Source organism: Gymnoscopelus microlampas (genome assembly GCF_963454915.1).
Source record: "Gymnoscopelus microlampas genome assembly, chromosome: 2".
In the NCBI taxonomy this organism is placed as follows: Eukaryota; Metazoa; Chordata; class Actinopteri; order Myctophiformes; family Myctophidae; genus Gymnoscopelus; species Gymnoscopelus microlampas.
The window spans coordinates 26,017,473-26,039,964 of record NC_139939.1 but is presented as its reverse complement, the minus strand read 5'-3'; the positions used below and the strand labels follow the sequence as shown (position 1 = coordinate 26,039,964).

Here is a 22,492-nt window from a genome sequence, read left to right as displayed (position 1 = left end):
CTCTTTAAACCAGAGGCTGAAACTCTTATTCATGCGTTGGTTTCATATAGACTTGAATACTGCAAGGCTTTATTCTCTGGCCTCCTGAAGTCAGCTACAGTACAAGGATACATAACTACTTCAAAATGTGGCAGCAAAATTCTTCAACAAGACTGAATAATCAAAACACCAGTCCCTTCTTCACTACAGTTGCTGACCATTCAGGCCAGAGCTGATTTTAAATTATTACTAACATTAAAAGTTCTACATAGTCAGGCTCCATCATATCTATCTGACCTCATCATGCAGCCTTCATTGTGCCAGCCTATGCTCTCTGCTCTCAGGAGGCTGTCTTTCTACAAAAAGTCAATACAACTTCATCCAGATGCAGAGTGGTTGCCCACCATGTCCTGCTACTATATGAAGTCTATCGGTCTGAGTTAGGGAGGTGAATTCCATTGTGTTTTTAAATCGCAGCTTAAAGCCCGTCACTTTTCTCTTGCCTTCGATTGTCCCTAATCTTATCCTAGCTAATCCTGTCATTCTTGTGTTATGTAGCATATAGATGTTTGCGTCTATCTTATCAATGTAAGTTCCGTTGCTTACTCTCTAATTGTATATTTATTTTTTGTTACAGTTTTATTCATTTTATTCTTAAATTTAGTCTTGTGTTTTTGCTGTACGATATTATACTGTTGGTGTGTGAAGCCCTTTGAAACGTGTGGGCTATGAAAAATAAGAATGTTGAAACGATTCGGGTTGAATAGGAAAATTGTGCATCATTATTTAGGGGGGATCGTAAAACCCTCTCCTACATTAAGAAAGTCTAGTTCTTGAATTAGACAAGTGTTTAGTACTACTATAAACTTCAAAGACAGTAGCAGAAGCATTGAAACAATTCGGAGTGAAATATACATCACAATTAGATTTTTAACACAGGGGAAAGATAGGCTGTGTTATTGTTATAGAACTCTATCTCTACTATTGTTATTGCCTAAATGATGCAGGGAGTTTCTCCAGATTGCTACTCATAGACAGATGCAATAGTAACCTGATCCTTAGTTTGTGGTTAGAGCCAATAGTCTACCACCAGCACTTTCTACTCCAGAGGTCATAAGGGAAGGTAATCAGGGTAACAAGACTACAATCACATCTCATGGAAGACATACACAGAATAGTTATTATAAATATGACAAGAAATGTCAGAAAACAAGAAATCAATCAATTAAATTGACCAGGAATGTTCATAGATTATAGTTCCTCTGCTGATCTGTAGGAAACCAAAGAAGAGTTATCATAGTCTAAAATTGGCCGCCTGAGGCACTTTGATCTGAAACTGATACATGTTATGTGTAGCACAACTGCAGGCTTTAATATAAAGCAATTCGAACCTCTAAATATCCAATTGCCTCATAGGTCCAATGTTCAATCCACATCCTCTTCACTGAAACTAGCCCAATATCTTTGGAAAGGAATAAATAAATAAAATAAAGCACAGATGTGAACAAATCAAAATGAATTGGTTTGTCTTTTCATTAGTTAGATCTACATGTGCAAATAGTATCAACTATGCACTCATTCCTGTAATAGTGGCCAAAATATGGTGAAGATAAAAGATGAACTCATTTTTTTAAAGAGAGATCGGCCATATTTCCACTCTAAGATCATTTTCATAATTATAATAATGGAATTAATGAAGGGGATCCAAAGTCGGTGTTGACCAATCAGCTGATGGAAGTAAAAAGAGAGGGAACAGAGAAGGAAGGATTGGAAATTGGAATATCAACTGATTTCTATAATCTGAATAAGTAACAGCACACTGCGAACACTAGAGGACACTATTACACTGACTTTGTACAGCATCAATAAACAAAGAGGCCAATCTTTATTGAATGAGAAACAGCCATGGTATCCAAGACTGTCCTTTTATCACAGCTAGCTTGTGACATGTATTAGATGGCTACAAAATTAATCAAATTAATGTGTCTCCTGCTGAAGGCTTTGTGAGTTGCAGTGGATCAGTAGTGTACCTGACATAGGGCAAGGCATGCACAAGCAGCAAAATAAGCTACATCAGAGCGAATGTTGATATAAAGTGACATTTTTCCTAAAACAACAACTACATATTACTAATTTAATAAATAGTATTTTTCTTATTTGTTCAAAACCAAATTGAGAGAAGAAATAAGTAAAGAAAGCAACACCACCAAGGTATGATCAAATATTTCATCATACTACATACCTGCATTCACATACCTGCATTCACATAAATGTAAAAAAAAGAAAGAAAAAGAAAACAAGTACATGGGCTCAAGTAAATGTAAATTAATGGACTAAGTAATGGACTCTTACGTCATTTCAAGTTATAATATAAGTTATAATGTAATGTCTAATGTAATGTAGACTATAGAGTTTATTTTTATATCTTCTATTAGCAGCAAGTAAAGCTGTGTAACATATATCTCTGATTGAAAAGAAAATGCTCAGACCAAGATTGATATTCATTTTCAGATGTATTTACTGTCTTTCACTCTTTCAAGTCTCCCTACTGTGAAGCCCCACATAGCTAAAATTATCCAACAGACTCATCTCCCTGTCTCATTTAGAATGTTCTCCCCTCAGTGGCTATTATAACTATTTTTTCCTCCTCTCCATAGCAGTCTCTTTATCACTCTTATTCCTTAACCTTCATTCCCCACTCCCTAAGCTTGTCTCTCATCTCTTTCATTATATTTCATCACCCATGCTTGTTTCTCACTTCTCATCTCATCTTCGAGTGCTTCTCCTCCTCCTGCTCCTGCTCATTCTCCCTTGTTCTTTGGCTGTGACTGAGGGCAGGGCCTGTAATGTAGTCATGGTTGTCTTGGTCCAGTAGTCCAACTCTTTGAAGATCCGGTAGATCCACAGCTTGACCTCGAACAGAACAGTAGGACCGTCGATCTGCTGACACGAAGGGGATACAGGGAGAGGGGAAATAGAGAGAAGAGAAGAGAAGAGAAGAGAAGAGAAGAGAAGAGAAGAGAAGAGAAGAGAAGAGAAGAGAAGAGAAGAGAAGAGAAGAGAAGAGAAGAGAAGAGAAGAGAAGAGAAGAGAAGAGAAGAGAAGAGAAGAGACAGCCGATGAAGTCTGTCTTCATATCCTACTCTTCATGACCCCATTAACATTAACAACATCGCTGTAGCTCCTACCTCTATGCCCCCTGTATCCGGAGTTAACGCAGCAGTTCCATCTGCAGCCTTCAGGAGTTCTCCGGTGCTGGACAACAGCAGGGTTAATCTCTCCTTCACGGTCTTCCTCTGGCCCTCGTACTCTCCTTTCTCCCCGCCGGCCAGCTCAGCTTCCTCCCTGCTGATGGCTCTGTCTAGCAAGCTGCGACACTGAAGCAGGGCAGAGTAGAGACGCCACAGTTTGTCTCTGGTGTCCAGTTGGGAGGATGGAGGCGGTACGGACACCAGGCGATCATCGGCCACAGTGAGATCTGTAGGGAGGCTCTCCTTCTTTCTCTTCAGGAGGATGGAGAGAGAGAGAGCACACAGAAGGGGGATGAAAAAACGAGGAGTGCAGGTGAGAGTCTTGGATGCCGCGACGGAGAAAGGAAAGTGGGGGAGAATGTGAAAAGTCGGGTACATAGTTGGGGGCAGAGACTAGAAAAATATCACAAGGAACATTTACTAATTTACTAGGAACATTGACTGCAATGATGACATAATTAGACCTTATATTTAGATACCATGAGCCATGCACCTTTGGCAAATATAAGAGAACTTACTTATGTTACTCATGTTCCTTCAGTCTGCCTCTGCATAGAAACATGCATAATGCATACCATGTCTTTGATAAGAACAGATCAACAGAATTGCTGTCTGAGGTTTTGTTTTTTGTTTTTTGATGTCACTGAACAGGATTTTCTCAGTAGTTTAACACAGTTGGATGAATGAGCGAATGAATTAAAATCCTGGCAGATGCAAAAATAAGGTATTCTCAGTTTCAATTTGGCCATAAATCTACATAAAAGAGATTCACACACACACGGTCTATCTGAAAACTAATCAATTTTTTTACACAATATAGAGGCATTCCATATAGAAAATCCTTGAACTACATGTTCTGTGAACTGTAAGTGTACTTCACATTGCATAATGGCACATAAGATAAGAAGATGAACCATTATTGATCCCCGGAGGGAACTTCAGGTGTCACATCACAGCAGTGAGAATGAAACACAGGAAGGCTACAGGTACAAGAACCAAACCAGGATAAATAAGAACAAAAATAAAGATAATATAATGCTGAGGTGCTGGCCCAGATAGCTGCACTGGATCTCTGAATAAGTGATTGAATTGACACTATGTACAGTCGATAAATAAATATAAATGTACAGTTAATATATTAATTAATATACATCTATCACTATTTATAAATGTATATATACAGTATATACACAGTATATAGGACATACTTATTTTGAGTATATGTACAATGAACTGAGTAAAATAAAAGTACAGCCAAAGTTTGTTGTCAGTTATACTGTAATTCATAGTCCACATTAAACTGATAATCTGACATATAGTAAATAAAGATTCCCTTCTCTGAAATCCACACAACAGAGTGAGCCTGGACTGTAGAACATGAGGCTTCATTACGAAGTTATACCAAGGTGCTAATGTTCAAGCCCATACGAAAGTTAGAGACAGCGTGACAGAGAGAGCTAATCTGACCTGTGTGCTTAGAGGAGCGACAAGAAAGTGGCTGTTTACTGTTTAGACTGGAAAGCAAAATGAAATATGATTCAGAGGAGCTGTGACCACCCAGGAGGTGGGTAATGTGTCCAGAGACTATTTTCATTCTTCTCATATATCATCATGAGTTATGATGATGTGGTAATCTCAGAAAAACATTTACAAATGATTCAAAACTAACCTCGCCTAAAGAAGATACACTCTGCCAGAAAGGAATTAAAGGGATAGTTCACAAAAAATGTCTATCAATTAGTCACCCCATGGAGACTTGAATACATGCAGGATACTTTTTTTTTTGTCACATTCCTAAGCTAGAAATGTGATGACCAGCGGACCGATAGGCAGCGGTTCCGGTAGGAGATACAAAGGAGACTCTTTGTGTCTCCTACCGGAACCGCTGCCGGTCATCAAATTATTGGCTTAGGAATGCAATGAAAAATATCCATGAATTCAAGTCTGCAAAGGGTGACTAATCGATAGAATTTTTTATTTTTGGGGTGAACTATCCCTTTAATTTGAAATAGGTTCCACTGGGGACTGGAGTTTTTACTGTCAAAACCTAAATGCTGTTTCAAAGGATTCTCAGCTTTCCCAGGAAGGGCTGAATGAAACGGCATTAGACATACGGTACATTTACATCTGATTGACTCCCAAAGAAACAAATATTACTTGATTCCATGGTACAGTATGTGCAATGGAATGTACTCAATAACTTAGACCGTAGGCTGAGGCCGTATTGGCTGCTGGAATGCTGTGCAGGCTGTGCAAGCACTATGCCATACAGAAGTATTGTGTGACAAACTGACAATGCATGTTATCTTTCTGCTGGAGCACTGGATAATGTTACAACTGTGTTCTTAGCAACTTAACCCTATATACCATATATACAGTGAATATATATAACTTTTGACAGTACTACATGTACTGTTAACAAACTTAAAGTATTCAATCAATCAATCAATCAATCAATCAAAAAACAGGGGTATTCAACTAGATAAGGCAGAAGGCCACAATTGTAAAAATTACTTGAAGACGGGGCCACAAGAATGAGACAACAAAATAAAATAAAAATAAAAACGGGGCGTAAAAAAAACTGCTCCCATAGGATTTTTGTGCTAAAATTGAAAATGGGGCTTTTCAGACCCCCAAACTCTTTCTGGGGGTCATCTATTTTGAGACCTCCCAGAACAGTACCCTAGCCAGTTAATGTCAGAGTTTCATAATATTAGAGTTGTTTTGTAAGTTTTAAAACATTCTAAGTTGATTTATTACACTTTTAAAGCAGCAAGAAGAATCCTTTTCTGACTTTCGGTTGGGGTCTTTCCTTAGCCATGGTTCACATGACGCTTGTATACAACCGTCATGGGGCCGAGGGTCCCTGCTTTATAGTGGTTTTCGATTTTTTTACATTGCCAACTCTCACATGTACATAAACGTTCAGATTTCAAATATAAAGTGCTTACCCCCGAGCCACGGATGTTACAAGGCGACCCGGACCGCGATAAGTACCCGTATCTCCCGTATTGTTCAATAAAAAGCATTTTAATCCGATCGCCGGCCATTTTCTCCAAATTTTCTCCATTGCTTTCAACCATGCGACACTAATGGTGGGGAGGTGTATGCACTCTGATGATCGGATTAAAATGCTTTTTATTGAACAATACGGGAGATACGGGTACTTATCGCGGTCCGGGTCGGCCTTGTAACATCCGTGGCTCGGGGGTAAGCACTTTATATTTGAAATCTGAACGTTTATGTACATGTGAGAGTTGGCAATGTAAAAAAATCGAACACCACTAAACCAGAGACTCTCGGCACCATGACTGTCATGGTATGACAGTCATGTTTCAGGGCTAGGTCTTTCCTCAGCTTCCATAGGCGCCGGAAGGGTCAGAAGGGCCTGAATGTCCCCCCACTATTGGGGGTACACTATTGTGATTGACTGGTCTATTTATTTTTCCCGAAGGGCGCTGGTCTAGCACAGCATCCCACCGCTTCCAATTGTGTTGCGCAATCGTTGTTGTGTATTAGGCTAGCTGCATGCTTGCCTCTAGCCACAATGACCGTTTTGTCACTGGTTACGTGCAGTTGCTCTCTGAACCCAATCAAGTAGATGCCAGACAAGTTTATACACAACAAATCGTTGATCTGTGTATGCTGGCTGTGGGTGTGAAATAAGCTGCTAGAATTAAGTGCTGCTATGATAGACTGACTGACCCGGGTTTCAGATTACTACAGCGCTATATATATGGGGGAAGTTGGGAACGAAGTATACCTCCGTGGAATCTTCGGGTCCATAAAATAATGGTTGCTGTCAGGGTCTTTCTTTTTCTTTTATTCTTATATCGGCTCCACTCGGATCTCGGAACCAATTTCAGGGGTCCATTAGGGTTTGGGTCCGTCATTTTGAACCCGTGAAGTGCTCTATCCATGTGTATAATATATTATCTAATATGTTCATTATTTATTATTTATTGGTTGTTAATCATTACCACACCTCATCTTACTGGTCATCAGTACCTCAACGGCTTCCAAAAAGCTCTCCGCCAGGTCGGGTTGCCTACCCATGGCCCGAAAACTTTGGGGGAGAAAACATAGCCTTCGGCCTTGCAGCCTGCCTGAGATAATAAACCCAGTATGGGCCTACTTAAAAGCATACACAAAGTTTCTAATATTATAAAAAATGGTTTGCAAATCGTAGAAATAGATGCAAGAATAGTTTTGAGGGTCACAACTGAAGTGACCCGCCCAGAAAGTGAGGGAGGGGTCTGACATTTTTAACCTGACAGTCATTTTAGCAAAAGAATCCTACGGGAATACATATTGTACCACACTAAAAGGTTCATGGTTAACTGTTAACCATGGTTCATGGTTAACTGTTAACCATGAACCGAAAACCAGTAAGAAATGTCAAATGTGTAACTGATTAATAGTAACAAAATGAATGGTTAATTACCCATTAACGGGTTATGATTAATGGTTATGAAAAACATCTACAAGCTCACAATGGGTCACAATATGACACGTGCTATCTGCGATCTGCGATAGTTTCTGAATGTTCGCCCTGATGCAAAGGTTTGTGTGGCTATTAAGAGGGCTAAGAGGGCATATTAAGGTAAAGAAGAGAAACAGTCACATCCTTTGAGTTGCATATTCCAGACCGCTCCCTTGCTCCCAGCAAGCTGGCTGAAAAGAGGAAAGGATGAGGCGGTAAACTGGAAGCAAACCAGGACATTTTAATAACCAACAGCACTCACACCTATAGTCAAAGAGACGCAGGCTCATGAAAACATATGAGGGCTACATGCCCAGGCTCTGATGTACCCACGCCAGAAAAAACGCCCACCTCTGTCATTCGTTTTGGGTACCCCACCAGTGCCACCACCTCCCACCACCCGCAGTCTACATTCCTTCCTAGTTCCTACCCCCTGTTGTGTACCAGACATAATCACACACACACACACACACACACACACACACACACACACACACACACACACACACACACACACACACACACACACACACACACACACACACACACACTCACTCACTCACTCACTCACTCACTCACTCACTCACTCACTCACTCACTCACTCACTCACTCACTCACTCACTCACTCACTCACTCACTCACTGTATCTCTCACTCACACACACACACACACACACACACACACACACACACACACACACACACACACACACACACACACACACACACACACACACACACACACACACACACACACACACACATGTTCTCATCCTCTTATCTCTTTTTAACACACATGTCTTGCTCTTTCCCTCTCCCACATTTCTGTCTCTGTTTTACACACACACACACACACACACACACACACACACACACACACACACACACACACACACACACACACACACACACACACACACACACACACACACAGACAAAGTCTCCTCTCTCTCTCTCTCTCTCTCTCTCTCTCTCTCTCTCTCTCTCTCTCTCTCTCTCTCTCTCTCTCTCTCTCTCTCTCTCTCTCTCTCTCTCTCTCTCTATCTTTCTCTCTCTATCTTTCTCTCTCTCTCACACTCACTCTCACACACACACACACACACACACACACACACACACACACACACACACACACACACACACAGTCACACACTAATTTTCCATTTAACCTTGGCCTACTTCTTCCATCAAATAATTCTCTCAAACTCATACTCTAGTCTGGAATCATGCTTACTCAGACAGTGCATGCATCGAAGATGTAAGCGACTCACAAAAAGTTCCAGTAAAAGGGTGCATTCATGGTGCAACTGCTCGGCGATAGCAGCAGCTCTCCCCGCCGTCGTCCGTGTGGGCTCCGAGCCGGTCATCATGCCTCTTGTTCGCCTCTCTGCTGCCATCATCAGTGCCATGGAACTCTGCTCTAACTCTACTGACAGGCTACCGCTACCTACAGCTCTCAAGCACCGGGACCGGACCGGACTCTAAAGCACTGGGACCGGACGCGCAACAGGCTGGCTCCTCTACCAGTGTCATCCCAGCACCAGATTCCTGGCCATAGCTAGTTCAGGCAGCCTGTAGCCAGACCAGTCCCTCCCCTTGCCCTCGCTGGCTGAAAGTCAGCCAGTTTCATTAGTAAAAGATTTTAGGACGGGAACCAGTCCCGGTTCTCACTATTCATTACTTGGTTCTGGTTGGTTGGGTTACAGTGCGGTAAGTCTATTCAGCCCCGCCCTTTTCCCCAGGAACCTGATGCCAAGCAACAGGAATGTAACGGCGGGAGGGAGGAGTTTGTTATTTATTCATGAGAAGCTTATCTGATTTACTGGTAATGATAAAAGTAACTTAAGCTTGGATGTAGCCGTAGCTGATTGGCTTCAGTAGCTCTGTCTGGTCCAGCGCGTTAGTGAGTTGTCTCTAACGCTCTGACAGGCGCGCAGCTATTCTCATACACCGAAAATTCCACTACCGTGCAAAGTCTCCAACTTTAGTACAAATAAACAAACTATTTTGCTATTCACAGAAACAAAGCCTGTTTTGTATTGTTGGAAGTCTATTCTCCAGGATGGGAAGCCTCTCGGCACCCCACCTTCTCTGTATGATACACTTTTTGGGCAGAAAATAAAATATGTTCGCCAGACGGAAATTATTGTATTTACTCCACTGCACCCTCTACAGATCTGGTCAATTGATATTGCCCAGAGTAGGGTAAGTGTACTGTTTGGTTAAAACAAAAGCTTTTTATTAAAACGTTAAAGCTCTATATTCTGATAGTAATCATTGCTATAGAGTGTTGGTTCAGTCACAGGGGTCTCTCCAGCTCTTCAATAAACAGAAAGCACATTTTCAGGTAGGTGACAAAATGTCAGCCAATCAGGAGAGAGTACCCATTTATCAGCTTTATTGTTATACTAGTGTTCCAGTTACAATTTTGTCTGCTCATTTATTTGTGTCATCGTCACTTCCAATTTCACTTGTTTAATCTGTATCCTGACTGAGTTGTCCATCCTGATTGGATACAATTGGTGGTATCTCGACTTGAAATGGATTGTCTGTTTAATAAAGCGCGGGAGAGACTCTTATTATTGAACACACACTCTATGGCAAAGAGTACTATCAGAGCTATTTAACACTTATTTTAACCAAAGAAAATCACTTACCCTACCTTTAACGTTAGTCGAGCAATGCAAGCATTCATCCAAACTGACCATCCTGTTGTCATTCATTCATTCATTGTAACATTTTAGCAGCAGCAACAACAAAAATAAATAACAATAATAATAATATATTAATAACACAACAACAATAAGCATGCCATATATGAATAACAATAATAATAATAATAATAATAATAATAATTATTATTATTATTATTAGACATCGGACAGGATAGGACAGGATTGGTTACTTTATTTGTTGCAATTTGCAAATAGCCATGATATTTAACCTATTGTACATTGGCCTTTACATTTAACTAACGTGATAATTCAGCTGTAAAATATGTGGAATTTGGCGGTGAAGTAATCCGAAACATAAAGAAATCACATTGGATTAAAGTAATGTTTAAATAACATTATGGTCTGCAAAAGATTAGTGCTTTTGAAGCTGCAATGCCATGCCGGTGCTATAGGTGGCGTAGGTACATCAAAACAACCCTTCTTTCAGCTGCTAAACCTAGCTGCTAATGTTTATCAACGACTCAAGTTATAATTATAGTTGTCTGCTTGCATTTTCTCAGTACCTACCTACTTATTGTAGCACTTTTAGTGGTTCAGCGTACTTGATCTCCAAGAGACAGGAATAATAGCGGGGTGAATTTCGATATTAAGCTTTGCTACGCGATTTCATTGAAATGAATTCCCTCGTCGGCTACGGACTGTCCTCTGACTCAGAGAGTGAAGGGGATGGAGATGATGGCCACCACGGCGGTGCGGCCAGGTCAGTGTGCAAACATCCTCTATTACAACAAGACATGGTCGGGTAACGTTATACACAGAAAACAGAATGCAATGTTGTAAGCTAGCCGCGCAGTGGTTCTCAACCTGTGGGTCGAGATACCCAGGGGGGTCCCCGCAATGGCCGCATGCTTTTTTTTGGGGGGGGGGGTCTCCAGATGACAGTGAAGTGACAATTGAAGAACTTTGAATACCTCAAAAAGAAAAGAAAAAGAACATTACTGCATCAAAAGTAATCAACAAACTAGACTAACTAGTTAAACATTGGCCAAATAGTCAAATAATATAAGAAAGAGGCAAAAAAATGAAAATAGCCGATCTACAAAGCTCACAACGTTTCAGCTTGAAGATCGACTATTTTCACAATATTTATCTGTGGAACCGAGTCAAACTAAATGTAATGCCGCAACTCCCACAATTCCAAATGCTTATCAGGGTGGGGGGGGGGGGGGTCCCCAGTTCAAATTAGATTATTTTGGGGGGTCGTGGCCTGAAAAGTTTGAGAACCACCAAACAAGCGTACTTATTGGTTTATAACTAGGGGGTACAGCTGGATCCTCAAACGTCCACAGCCCTCCCCTCTCATCTCCTCTCCCTCTCATTTACATTGCCAAAGCAAGTGTGAATTATTTTCATTTCATTTACAATGATGTACTCTCTTGCCTCTGTCTCCTTCTCTCATAAGCACTGGGAGTGCGGTGGCCAGTGGGGACACAGCTGTCAAGAAGACCCGTAACTTCCTGCTGGAGTCCAATTCAGCCTCCAGTGAATCAGAGAGTGAATCTGAATCTGCAGAAGCACAGGCAGAACCTTCACCACGACCACCACAGAAGCTGCTGGTGAAGTCATCCGAGTCCGCGCCGTCACGACCCACCCCCAGAGGTCTGCTTCCCAGTCCCAACAAACTCCCTCCTCCTCCGCTGAGCGCTTGTGCCGGTAGCAGTGTGTTTGCCAACCCCTTCAAGATTCAAGCTGATGAGAAACTCAGTGTCCTACAGAAACACGTCCCCCTCACCCTGCAGGCCAAGCCCTCTCAGATAGGAGGCAAGAGGATGTGCGTGGCGTACAGAAAGGACGGGAGGTGCCGGTTTGGAATCAAATGCAAGTTTGCGCATGATAGCGACCTCCAGACCTCAGGCCTTCCCAGTATCTATGGACACTCTGTGGGCAACGACACACAAGGGTCAGAGATGCTTGAATCCCATATTCATGGGCCTGGTGATGGAGAACCCCAGAGTGAGGGTGACACTGAGGAGCAACAAGGGAGGAAGAGGAGGGTAGGACTGAGTAACACCTTAATCCCTCCCAAACGAGCCATGAAGCAGTTTGCTATGCAAAGGGACAGAGAACGTCATCATCTGTCCTAAACTTTAGGAGAGAGTACAGACACTTTAGGACATCTACAGTACATGGAATAAAGCTAAAGAAATCTCACGACTGAAACGTTTTGTTTATTAGAATTTATGTTTAGGTATTATCGTAAACCTATGTCCTTGCTGTTCTACACACAGCACAACCAGTTGAAGAAATCACAGATTGAGGCTTTAACCTTTGCTTTTTATGAAATATCCAAGACCATTAGGGTTTTATGGAAGATGCTTCTGAACATGTATTCTATTCTGCTACTTTGACCAATTCAAACACTCTTTATTCTATTGCTAGTTTGACCACTTGGAACACCCTTTAATCTTAAAATGACTAATAACCGAAAATAACCAATCTACAAGCTCACAATACGTCATCCTGTGACGTGTTGTGAGTGGCTATTTTTGGTGCGCAACATGCTTCCATAGACACACTGGCTTCCAAATGACTGAAATCAGTCGTAGCGACTGAGAACCTTAATCCATGCATCTACCGAAAAGGGTCTGTTCTCAAAGCTAAAACACTGTAAAGTTCACAATGTGAAATGGTTAGGGATTAATGTTGTGTATTTCCATGTGTGTTTCCACCCTGTCTTGAATGACTCACTCTTTGTGAAAATCTTATAACAAAATATTATGGCTTTTACCCCGTTATAATAAATACACTGTTTGTACAAGTTAATGTAAAAGACATTTATTTACCTCATAAATTAACAGAATCTTCTCTTACCACACATACATCTCAAATCGTGGGAGTATTGACACATGGTGCAGGGACATATTTGCCACTTAAAGTCCATCACTGCCCAATGGCTATTGCTTATATAATTTATAGCGCTATACTATGGCCAGTATCTTAGCATCTAATAAAAACGTAACTTTCTTGCTGAATAACTAATTTCAATGTCCAAAGTTGTCTTTTGGTTAACTGAAACTATTTTGGACTTCCATAAACACAAAACCTGCTACATTGTTTTCCCTTCAGTCAAGCTTGACAAATTCATCGGAGGAAAAAAAAATCCTGCAACAAAACTTCTAGATATGCCCCATTTTACCGTAACTTTTCCCAGGTATTGAAAATCTGATTACTCATATTCAGTGACTTTTCCAGGTGTTCTGTGACCATTCAGGTACTGATGCAGCCATACTTTGAATCAATATATTTCAGTACTTTACATTGAGAAATGCTATGTTACTGCATAACAGGCTTTGCAATAGCACATCCTCCTAGGTCTGTTTTTAGCATTAATAAACACACAAAGGCCAGTAAAAGTTATAGGACTAACGTTACTTCACCTTATGTACAAAGGCAACAACTTACAGATACAAATACCCACACATACGTACGTATCTTTCCCTGATAGATCTAAAAAGCTACCAAAAAGTGACTATGGGTGAATAATACATAACATGATGGTGATCCTATGTGTCTCAAACATTGTATTACAGTATATAGCGTCACAGATAATATAGTTGGCTACTATCTTTGCCTTGCTCTATGCACAGTTGCACACATTTCCTTCCTCATATGAGAACCTGTGGCACATGGCCCACTGTACTATCAGTCAGAACTTCCCCTTCCTGCTCCCAGACCACACCCCCCTCCCCTCCCACTTCCGTCTGTTGATGAAGGGAATTAGCTGACGGAGAAGAGGAGAGCACTGAGGTGTCTAGAATGTAGGTTTCCCCATTGTTGGAGGATGAATCCTGAGGTTGGCATGAGGTGGTGGTCTGCAGGGTGTGGAGCTGCTGAGGTGCTAGTATAGGGATTTGATGAATATGGGACTGGCTGACAGGCTGGAACGTCATGTGTAGGATCTGAGTTTGTCCCTGAGCCTGCTGCTGCTGTGAGGAAAATGACTGCATAGGCATTGGCGGCTGCTGCAGCTGCTGCTGCAGCTGTGATTGTTGCTGGGTCACCACTGACCCAGAATGGAGGGTCAATTGCTGGATCTGTGGCTGCTGCGACTGCTGAGCTGCATGCACAAACTGGAGGGGCATCTGGAGCTGGAGGTGGGTCTGCTGCTGGTTTTCAGCAGGAGAAGGGGGGTCAATGGGGGACAGTGCAATGGTCACTGGCACCTGCATCGTGTGGAGGCTCTGGTCTTGACCCAATAACACCACCTGGTGGCTCACTTGTTGGGCAACCTGACCCATCTGGGACAACTGAGCCACTTGTGCCACCTGCTGCCCAACTTGCCCCACCTGGCTCAACTGTGTGACGTGCCCAGTCTGCCCTATTTGACTCACCTCCAGGCTGGTGACCTCTGCCTGGACAGGGTTTCCTTGAAATTCCAGCAGGGAGGCAGGGGTAGTGATGAGGGCACCAGCGTTGGCTGCCAGCGCCTCAGCAATTAGTACCTCTGGGTGACTCTTGGCCTTATGGGCCACCACACAGTCCTTCTTCTCAAACTTTTTGCCACAAATGGAGCAGGAGAACTGGTATGTGGCATCAGCATCGTGCTTCTTCATATGCCAATTGAGAGAGGCCTTCTGGCGACAGGTGAAGCCACAGATCTCACACCTATCAGATAGGGATGGGAGAGGAAGGGAGCAAGTTAGAATGAGACGAGTAAATGATTATTATGAATAATAGACTGAAAAAAATAAAATAATGACTAATTATAAACAGAGACACTCACTGGAGGGGCTTCTCTCCGGTGTGGATCATACGGTGCACAGCCAGGTTGTGGGAGCTTTTGAATGCACGAGCACAGAACTCACAGATGTAGTCCCTCTGGTCTAAACATCACAAAAACACAATTGTATTTAAATGTATATTGAAAAATGTATCCTCCTAACTCCTGCTCATTTGTGTGTATATGTAGGCATGCATACCTGTGTGATGCTTAGCATGACGCAACAGCTGCTTCTGCAGTCGGAACAGCCTTCCACATGAGGGGTGAGGACATACATACTTCTTTTTCAGTAGGTGCTGGTACTTTATATGATGCTGGGTGGAGAGGAAATAGGATGCAACGAGAACGTAAACACATTTACACAATGGTTTGGATGAATTCTCATCTAATGCATTTTATATTACTGAATTGAACTCTGTTATGAACTGGCATAATGGGCCCACTCATAAGGCATCCCCACTGGGATTTTGTGCTTGCTGTGACAAACCTGTAGGTATCGAGGATGAGCCAGAACTGTGCCACACCCTTCCATTTCACAACGCACATACTGAACTGGGGGTTTCTTTCTGTGTGTGGGGGCAGGACATACAAATATATATATTTGTTAATACATTTGTTAAACACCACAATTAAAATTAATACAACTCATTTATCCATTAAATTACTCATGGATAAAATGACAAAATGTATGTATATCCCTCCCTTATCCACAAAGGAGGAGCTAAGGAAGAATATCTAAGCTAAAGGCCAGTGGAGCCCCTCATCTAACCTTCTCTTTGGAAGCCGTGGCGTTTTGTCGTCTTTCCTTCTCCTGCCCCTTCTGGGAACAGAACAAAGTCAATTCAGTGAAGTATACAGTATGTGATCAGGAGAACGATGGACAATCAAAACACTGTAGCTTACTTTCTGGGTCCATCCGGGTCCTCGCCCGCATCTTCCTCCAGCTTCACCTCCTCCTCCACAGACTCTGTGTTCTCAGAACCCTCTATCTTTATTTCCGAAACCTCTCTTTCTTTCTCTTTAGTGGGTGCTTTCTCCTTCCTCTCCTTCTGTCTAGGAGGGGCCCTTCGCTTCACTTTAGGGATGTCTCTGAGAAACGCAGAAAAGAGAGAGGGAACTTCAGGGACTGGACAAGAATCACACTTAAAACACTATTGGGATGACAGCAGATATTTCCATCTGCAAACTTTGAACTATGCGTGCGTGTGATGCAAACAACCTTTCAGCCTTGGGGTCATAGCTCTGGTCATTCAGATCATCTTTGAAAGGAACATCCTCTTCATCACTGCTGAGTCCCTCTACTTCCTCTGCACCACTGAAGAAAGAAAATCAATAGGAATCAGTGCTGTACCGAATGCACTCTCCTTACACAGTTTGCACCAGTTGCAATTAAGCAATAAGGTTTAAGTTTGGGGTACCTTTGTGTCTGCAGTACTTGGTAGTCTAGGTCACTGGTCACATCCTGAAATGGAGGATCTTCAATATTCATGCCTGAAACATCAGCATCCTCACCTTCCTCTTTCTTCTCACTGTAAAGGAAGTAGGACATAGGTAAATGAAACGTATCACAATCTGTGCCTGTCCGCCTCCCACACTCACTCACTTTCACTCTCTGGGTCAATGGACAATCAACCCCAAGGACCCCCAATTTGGGAACCAATGATCTGTAATATAGCTGGAGCCTGGAGCCACCGTTTCTGTGTGTGTGTGTGTGTGTGTGTGTGTGTGTGTGTGTGTGTGTGTGTGTGTGTGTGTGTGTGTGTGTGTGTGTGTGTGTGTGTGTGTGTGTGTGTGTGTGTGTACACGCATGTAATGTTGCCATTCAACAGCATCAAAAAAGAATTTAGTCAATTTAAATGTCTAAATTAACCAATTTACCATATGAGAATATACGGTTTACTCACACTGCATCAGTATTTGTCTCCTTATCTTTCACCTCTGCCTCCCCTGCTGTATGACAGAGAGAGAGAGAGAGAGAGAGAGATATCATGAGCACCAGCAAGACAAAATAACTCTACATACAGTATGGTACTGTACTCGTAATGCATGAAGTTCATGCCAGTGTGTTCATGAGGTTATGTCAGGTTGGAATTTAATCCCTGCTATAAACTCACAAGACTATTAACATGCTTAGGCTACAGTCCTGGGTGACCAACTTCCTAGGCCTGTCACAATTATTACATAATCGTCTAATCGCAATTACTTTATATGATCGCAATTATTTTTGCATAATCATCATAATAAATTCCATGTTAAAAACATTTTCTTTTTATAAATAATTAGTGAAAATAGCAGATCTATAAGCTCATCGCGTTGCGTTTTGAGCTTATAGATTGGCTATTTCCACTATTAATGTTTATTTTTATGTATAAAGTAAATATGTGTTATTTGTCATATCTGCCCTGTGCCAATTTGTTTCCGAAAGCTAAAAGCCAAACAGATTTTTTTTTTTATAGAAACACAATTAAATTGTTAATCGCAATTATTTGAGTGATAATTAATCGTCAACTTAAATTTGTAATAGTGACAGGCAGCCCTACCACCTTCCCAAAGTAAGATAACTGGACTTTATAGAATGAATGAGTTTACTAGGATAAATACTCTGTGTGAAACGTCCACAGCCTCGCACCGAAAAGAGCAGATCGATTGATTGATTGAATAATATTGAATATATAGAATAGTCAGAAATGTAAACAGTATGATGTGGTACAGTCAGACATTAAATCTAAAAGCATAACACAAAAATAGTCTTGGGCACTTGTTTCTATTGTGGTCCTAGGTATTCAATTAATCAACATAGCATAAAAAAATTACAATACTACATGTCATCAACAAATACAAAACACTATATGTACAAAGGAGAAAAAGGAAAAAGGGCGGCAGTGAATGACACCTTTCTATGGGAATTTGCATTTACCTCCCCTTGTGGTCTCCTGATAGATGTTTTTTCTGACCAATGTTGAAAAAAACAGTGATTCAAATATTTTAATGGATGTGTCCTACAAGCGCATAATGTGCCACGCATTGTGAGCTTGTAGATTGGCTATTTTGGGCGTGTGGCACCGTTGTGCCACAAAGTATAAACTAAGCTTTACACTGTGATGCGTTGTGACTAGCGGTCCAGATACTAAACCATGATATTTCATTCCTAGCAGGTTGCTCACCAGCTGGATTCTCTGTGCCCGGTTCACTCTTACACACAGGCTTGGCAGAGCCTCTGGCAGCCCTGGCGCCAGGAGCTTTGGCACGGGTCTGCAGTGGGGGGCGTCTAGACAGAGGACCTAGAGAGCAATGAAATCATGGCATCAAACACCTGGCATCAGAAAATGTACTGGAAGGTGCACAGACACATGTGAGTGTACACACAGGCAGCTACATACATACTTAAGTTTTATCAGAGAGGGAAAGACCATTACATATCAAAGACATACAAAGATTTGGGTTTTATTAACTATGTGTTCATTTGAGGCAGATTACCTTGAGCATCTGCATCAGGTTTCTTGGAATCCACTGAACTGCGGCAGGGAGAGATAAAGAAAGGAGGGGAAAAAATGTTATTTGTTTGGTTAATATATTATAGTTATTCCTGGCTGATGATGCCGATCAGCCAGATTAGGTTAGCTATGTTTATTCACAAACACTTCATATCGATTAGAGCATGCAGACGCTCACAAACCACAGCATAAAATAAGACACTCACAAATTGTATACAGCCAGGTAAGTTTCCCCCACCCTCTTCATCTGATGCAGATGTATATACAGCAAGGGGATGAACTATACCGAAAGGCGTGTTTTTGACAGGACCTGACCGAGTTTGTAGGTAGTGTCAAGTTTGAAACTGGTGCTTTTTTTGGGTTTGTTTCTTGTTATATGTGTACGCTACATCTAAAAACAAATAGTCGTAACGCTACCTTGATTCAACAACAGTAACAACTTACTCTTTAATTAGAACGCTGTCACCTGCAACGTCTGCATCATCCTGTACCGCTGAGCCTGCGGATTCCACGCTTCTCTTTCGTCTGGAATGAGAAACTTTCCTCCGCTTGGCCGCACTTGACGTGTCCGCGGCCGTCTCGTCTTCGTCGTCACTCTTGCTGTCCTTCAGCCAGGCCGGCACGGCCCGGGTCGACCGGTCCCGTAACACCCGTCCAGAGCCCTGTGGGCTCGGCGCAGCTCCGTTGATGTCCGGGGTTGTGGTGGTGGCGGGGGGGACACCGGACCTCGGACGCGGCACTCCCCGCTCCCTCAGGCCCCTTCGCGGCGTGACCGCTGTACTACTACCCGCGGTCTCTTCCGTGGCCTTGTTGTCCACGGGCTGTCCTTTATCATTAACGTCCCCGGTCGGGTCACTGTCCGGTTCCATCACCGCCCGTCGCCCCTTCTTTGCACTTTCGATTCCGCGCACACTTGAGTAGGTTTACATGCAATTTGAAGAAGAATGGAACAGATCCGATATAAATACGTTTTGGATGCAAGAGGCCCTTGTCCAACAGTGTGACATATTTAACAGGACGCGTTGGCTTCGTCGTATATTAAACGCATCAAATTATTGATTATGAATTTAAAACTTTTCTTAATTATCTATTCAGTAATAAACGAATATAATTTTAAAGAAGCAGACACTGTTTTTGCGTTCTTAAAGCTATAGTAAGCCTACTTATTCGCACGGGCCTAGAGCACAGCCATTTTGTGTGCTTTGTTGCGTCTCCTTTAAGCCAAGGTTGGCTTCATGCGCAGCAATCCCATTTAAACGGATCGAGAAATCATGTGGATTTCCCGTGGAGCTCTACAGAGCGGGTCGACTCCAGCTACATTATTTATAAATCTACAAAACAGCGGCAGCAGTGCAAAGCATGTACAAAGACGACCACGCTAAGGATTGTGGGACTTGTAGTGCAGTTACGAGATTACAATTTTAATTGTAAATAGCATAGAATCTACTACTAATTGCTGATGATGATAATAATAATAATGATCTTTATTACTATTAAATCATGACATGAAATGAAGTTATTATTCATCATACTATTTAGTTTATTTATTTGTAGGCCCATTTTAGATATGCATATTGATTATTATTATTATCACTTTTTTCAAATTCAGAAACCTGGAGAGAAAAAAATGAGCTTTTTGAATGCTTAAACGTTTTGCTTCTTGTTGATGTGACTTAAAGCCTATACTGAGCATATTTAAGCATTCCAAAGTAGTTCTTAATTTATTCAGCTGTTAAAACCCCAAATCTGCTCCCTAATACTATATTCTGTATTGGCTACCATGTTGAAGACTTCACAGTCTGTCCAAACGTTTTTCAAAGGGGGCCCTATTTGAAAATAATACTTGGGGCCAGCTGCATCTCCCGTATACTGTACCTTTGGACCATAACAAAGTCACATACAGTAAAAATGCATTGCATTTCAACAAATGTAAGCTATTTGTCTATTGTGCACATTGTAGGCAAAGTTCATCTGTGCTGTGAACAAAACAAAATAATCAGCCTTTTTTTCACTGCATTGTTATTATACTGTATTTACAGTCCAATACATTGTATTTTGTTCATATGACAGTGTAGCCAAATGTAAAGTGTGAAAAGGTTTCAACAAAAAAATCACATCTTTCACATCTTGAGAATGAAACAGCACAAGGAACAAACAAATCCAACAATTTCAAAATACCCATAACATGTATGAATTTCACATGACTAAACTGGTGGGCCCTAAATAATATATTTTAGGAAGGAAGCCATGGGCCATATAAAATCTTCCCTTGTGCCAGGATTGGCCCCTGGGCCGGGCTGGACTTTGGACATGCCCGGATAGGGGTTAGGTTAGGCTGGCGACAAAACAATTTTATGAAATACATTTGCCACTAGATGGCGACTTTGTCATAAGTGTCTGATTGACTTTTCCTCCTGTTACCTGTCCTATATCAGTGGTCTCCAGATGACAGTAAAGTGACAATTCAAGGACTTTTAAGACCTTTTTAATACCTGAAGATAAATTAAATGAAAAAAGACCATTCCTGCATGAAAAGTAATCAACAAACTATAATATAAAAATTGGTCACACATTGGCTAAATTGACAAATAACAGACAGAGGCACGTTTTCACACAACACCTCGCAACGTGAGGCGTTGTGAGCTTGTAGATTGGCTATTTTCACAATATTTATCTGTGGAGCTGAGTCAAACTAAATTAGATGGCTAAACATAATTATGATTAGTTTGGGGGGTCCCCAGTTCAAATATGATTATTTTGAACCACTGTCCTATATGATAAAAGTTGGATACACTGAACACTGATCTGTTTCAAACAAAACAGTCTAACCAAACCACACTTGGACAAGGCTTGTGATAACATTACTCTGTGATGACACATTACAGCACCATGAAGTGATGTAGATAGTTGTTAAATGTGGGACTATGATCCTGTGTCACCGTTAGTCAGCAATAATTGTCTGATTGAAATACTCAGAAGTCTTTTGTCTATAATGGTATACCCTTAACTATGGTATTCTACTAAATGTACTGCATGTTTTTAAAACGTTCGCCTCCTTCTGCCTTGGGTTTAAGCGTAACTCTAGGGTAAAGTTGAGCTACAGAGAATAGTTTATGAAACATTCACCAGACAGCCTAATATGTTGACTAATAGTTGATCTATGAGGTCAGTCTTGGGTTAACGTTGACAAAGGCTTGTTTCAATGTCCTTTGGTTTAATCAGAACACTTCTAGAAATAGTCTCATTCTGTACTGATCTGACCTAAACTGTAAAACCCCTTTAATTACATCCAAATGATCTACATGGTATGGTTTCATGATAGGCCTATGCAAGAAAATATAAAGATATTTGACCTACTGTTCGATAAGCTAAGCTTTGATTAATTGGAACAGTAGCGAGTACAGAACTTAACATGACACAAACACCACAACACAACGCCACACCTTTTTGGAAATGCTTTATTTATCTACTGTACTATAAATATAACAATGCCGAATAAGCTTCTTTTTTTTCTTCTTTTTTTTACAAACCTGATAGAAAACAGTCTGCATAGGCCTACAAAACTACATCAAAGGGCACAACTTGGCAATAAGGCACAAACTAGAACATTTTACACTTTAACACCTATCTTCAGCTAGACACACTGGTAGCAGGAGGAGCTCATACTACAGATGTAGTTTGAGTGAAATGCAGGCAATAGAAAGTAAGCAGGTGTTTTGAGTGGGAGACAGATCAAGAATGGAGGTGTTTCTGTGCAGTAACTGTGTTACTGTGCTTTTTGACAGATGTCAAGACAGACTGCAGTTCAGATTGCATTGCACAACCCTAAG

General features: G+C 41.5%; 3 protein-coding genes across 4 annotated transcripts in view; 1 reads left to right on the top strand and 2 right to left on the bottom strand.

Annotated features, from left to right (window-relative positions):
• cntf (ciliary neurotrophic factor) overlaps nucleotides 1-9,398 on the bottom strand; it is a 10,541-nt gene extending 1,143 nt beyond the window's left edge. Inside the window, exons 1-3 of one of the 2 annotated variants that reach the window (XM_084045934.1) lie at nucleotides 8,985-9,398; nucleotides 3,168-3,482; nucleotides 1-2,922 (exon numbers count right to left, since the gene is read on the bottom strand). The exon at nucleotides 1-2,922 is cut by the window's left edge and continues 1,143 nt beyond it. In XM_084045934.1, the coding sequence (XP_083902060.1) occupies nucleotides 2,746-2,922; nucleotides 3,168-3,482; nucleotides 8,985-9,122 (630 nt within the window). In that variant the 5' untranslated portion in view covers nucleotides 9,123-9,398 and the 3' untranslated portion in view covers nucleotides 1-2,745. The remainder of the gene's footprint in view (nucleotides 2,923-3,167; nucleotides 3,483-8,984) is intronic. The other variant, XM_084045935.1, reaches the window with a different exon arrangement.
• Nucleotides 9,399-10,858: 1,460 nt separating this feature from the next.
• Nucleotides 10,859-13,175, top strand: LOC311036902 (uncharacterized protein). The gene is made up of 2 exons (XM_084045912.1): nucleotides 10,859-11,148; nucleotides 11,851-13,175. Exons 1-2 carry the CDS (start codon nucleotides 11,063-11,065, stop codon nucleotides 12,530-12,532), a joined length of 768 nt encoding a protein of 255 aa, XP_083902038.1. The 5' UTR covers nucleotides 10,859-11,062; the 3' UTR covers nucleotides 12,533-13,175.
• Nucleotides 13,176-13,207: 32 nt separating this feature from the next.
• On the bottom strand, nucleotides 13,208-20,018 carry zfp91 (ZFP91 zinc finger protein, atypical E3 ubiquitin ligase). Its single transcript, XM_084045764.1, has 12 exons — nucleotides 19,107-20,018; nucleotides 18,646-18,683; nucleotides 18,333-18,449; nucleotides 17,073-17,118; nucleotides 16,587-16,697; nucleotides 16,388-16,483; nucleotides 16,072-16,257; nucleotides 15,938-15,988; nucleotides 15,656-15,734; nucleotides 15,368-15,482; nucleotides 15,172-15,271; nucleotides 13,208-15,053 (listed from the first exon to the last, which is right to left on the bottom strand). Exons 1-12 carry the CDS (start codon nucleotides 19,529-19,531, stop codon nucleotides 14,054-14,056), a joined length of 2,364 nt encoding a protein of 787 aa, XP_083901890.1. The 5' UTR covers nucleotides 19,532-20,018; the 3' UTR covers nucleotides 13,208-14,053.
• Nucleotides 20,019-22,492: the final 2,474 nt, after the last annotated feature.

Coding starts and splice junctions, on each gene's coding strand:
- LOC311036902 (XM_084045912.1), top strand. CDS start 11,063: ATGAATTCCCTCGTCGGCTACGGACTGTCCTCTGACTCAGAGAGTGAA. Junction 11,149..11,850: donor CACCACGGCGGTGCGGCCAG/GTCAGTGTGCAA, acceptor TTCTCTCATAAG/CACTGGGAGTGCGGTGGCCA.
- zfp91 (XM_084045764.1), bottom strand. CDS start 19,531: ATGGAACCGGACAGTGACCCGACCGGGGACGTTAATGATAAAGGACAG. Junction 16,258..16,387: donor TATGACCCCAAGGCTGAAAG/GTTGTTTGCATC, acceptor TGCGTTTCTCAG/AGACATCCCTAAAGTGAAGC. Junction 15,272..15,367: donor TCATGCTAAGCATCACACAG/GTATGCATGCCT, acceptor TGTGATGTTTAG/ACCAGAGGGACTACATCTGT.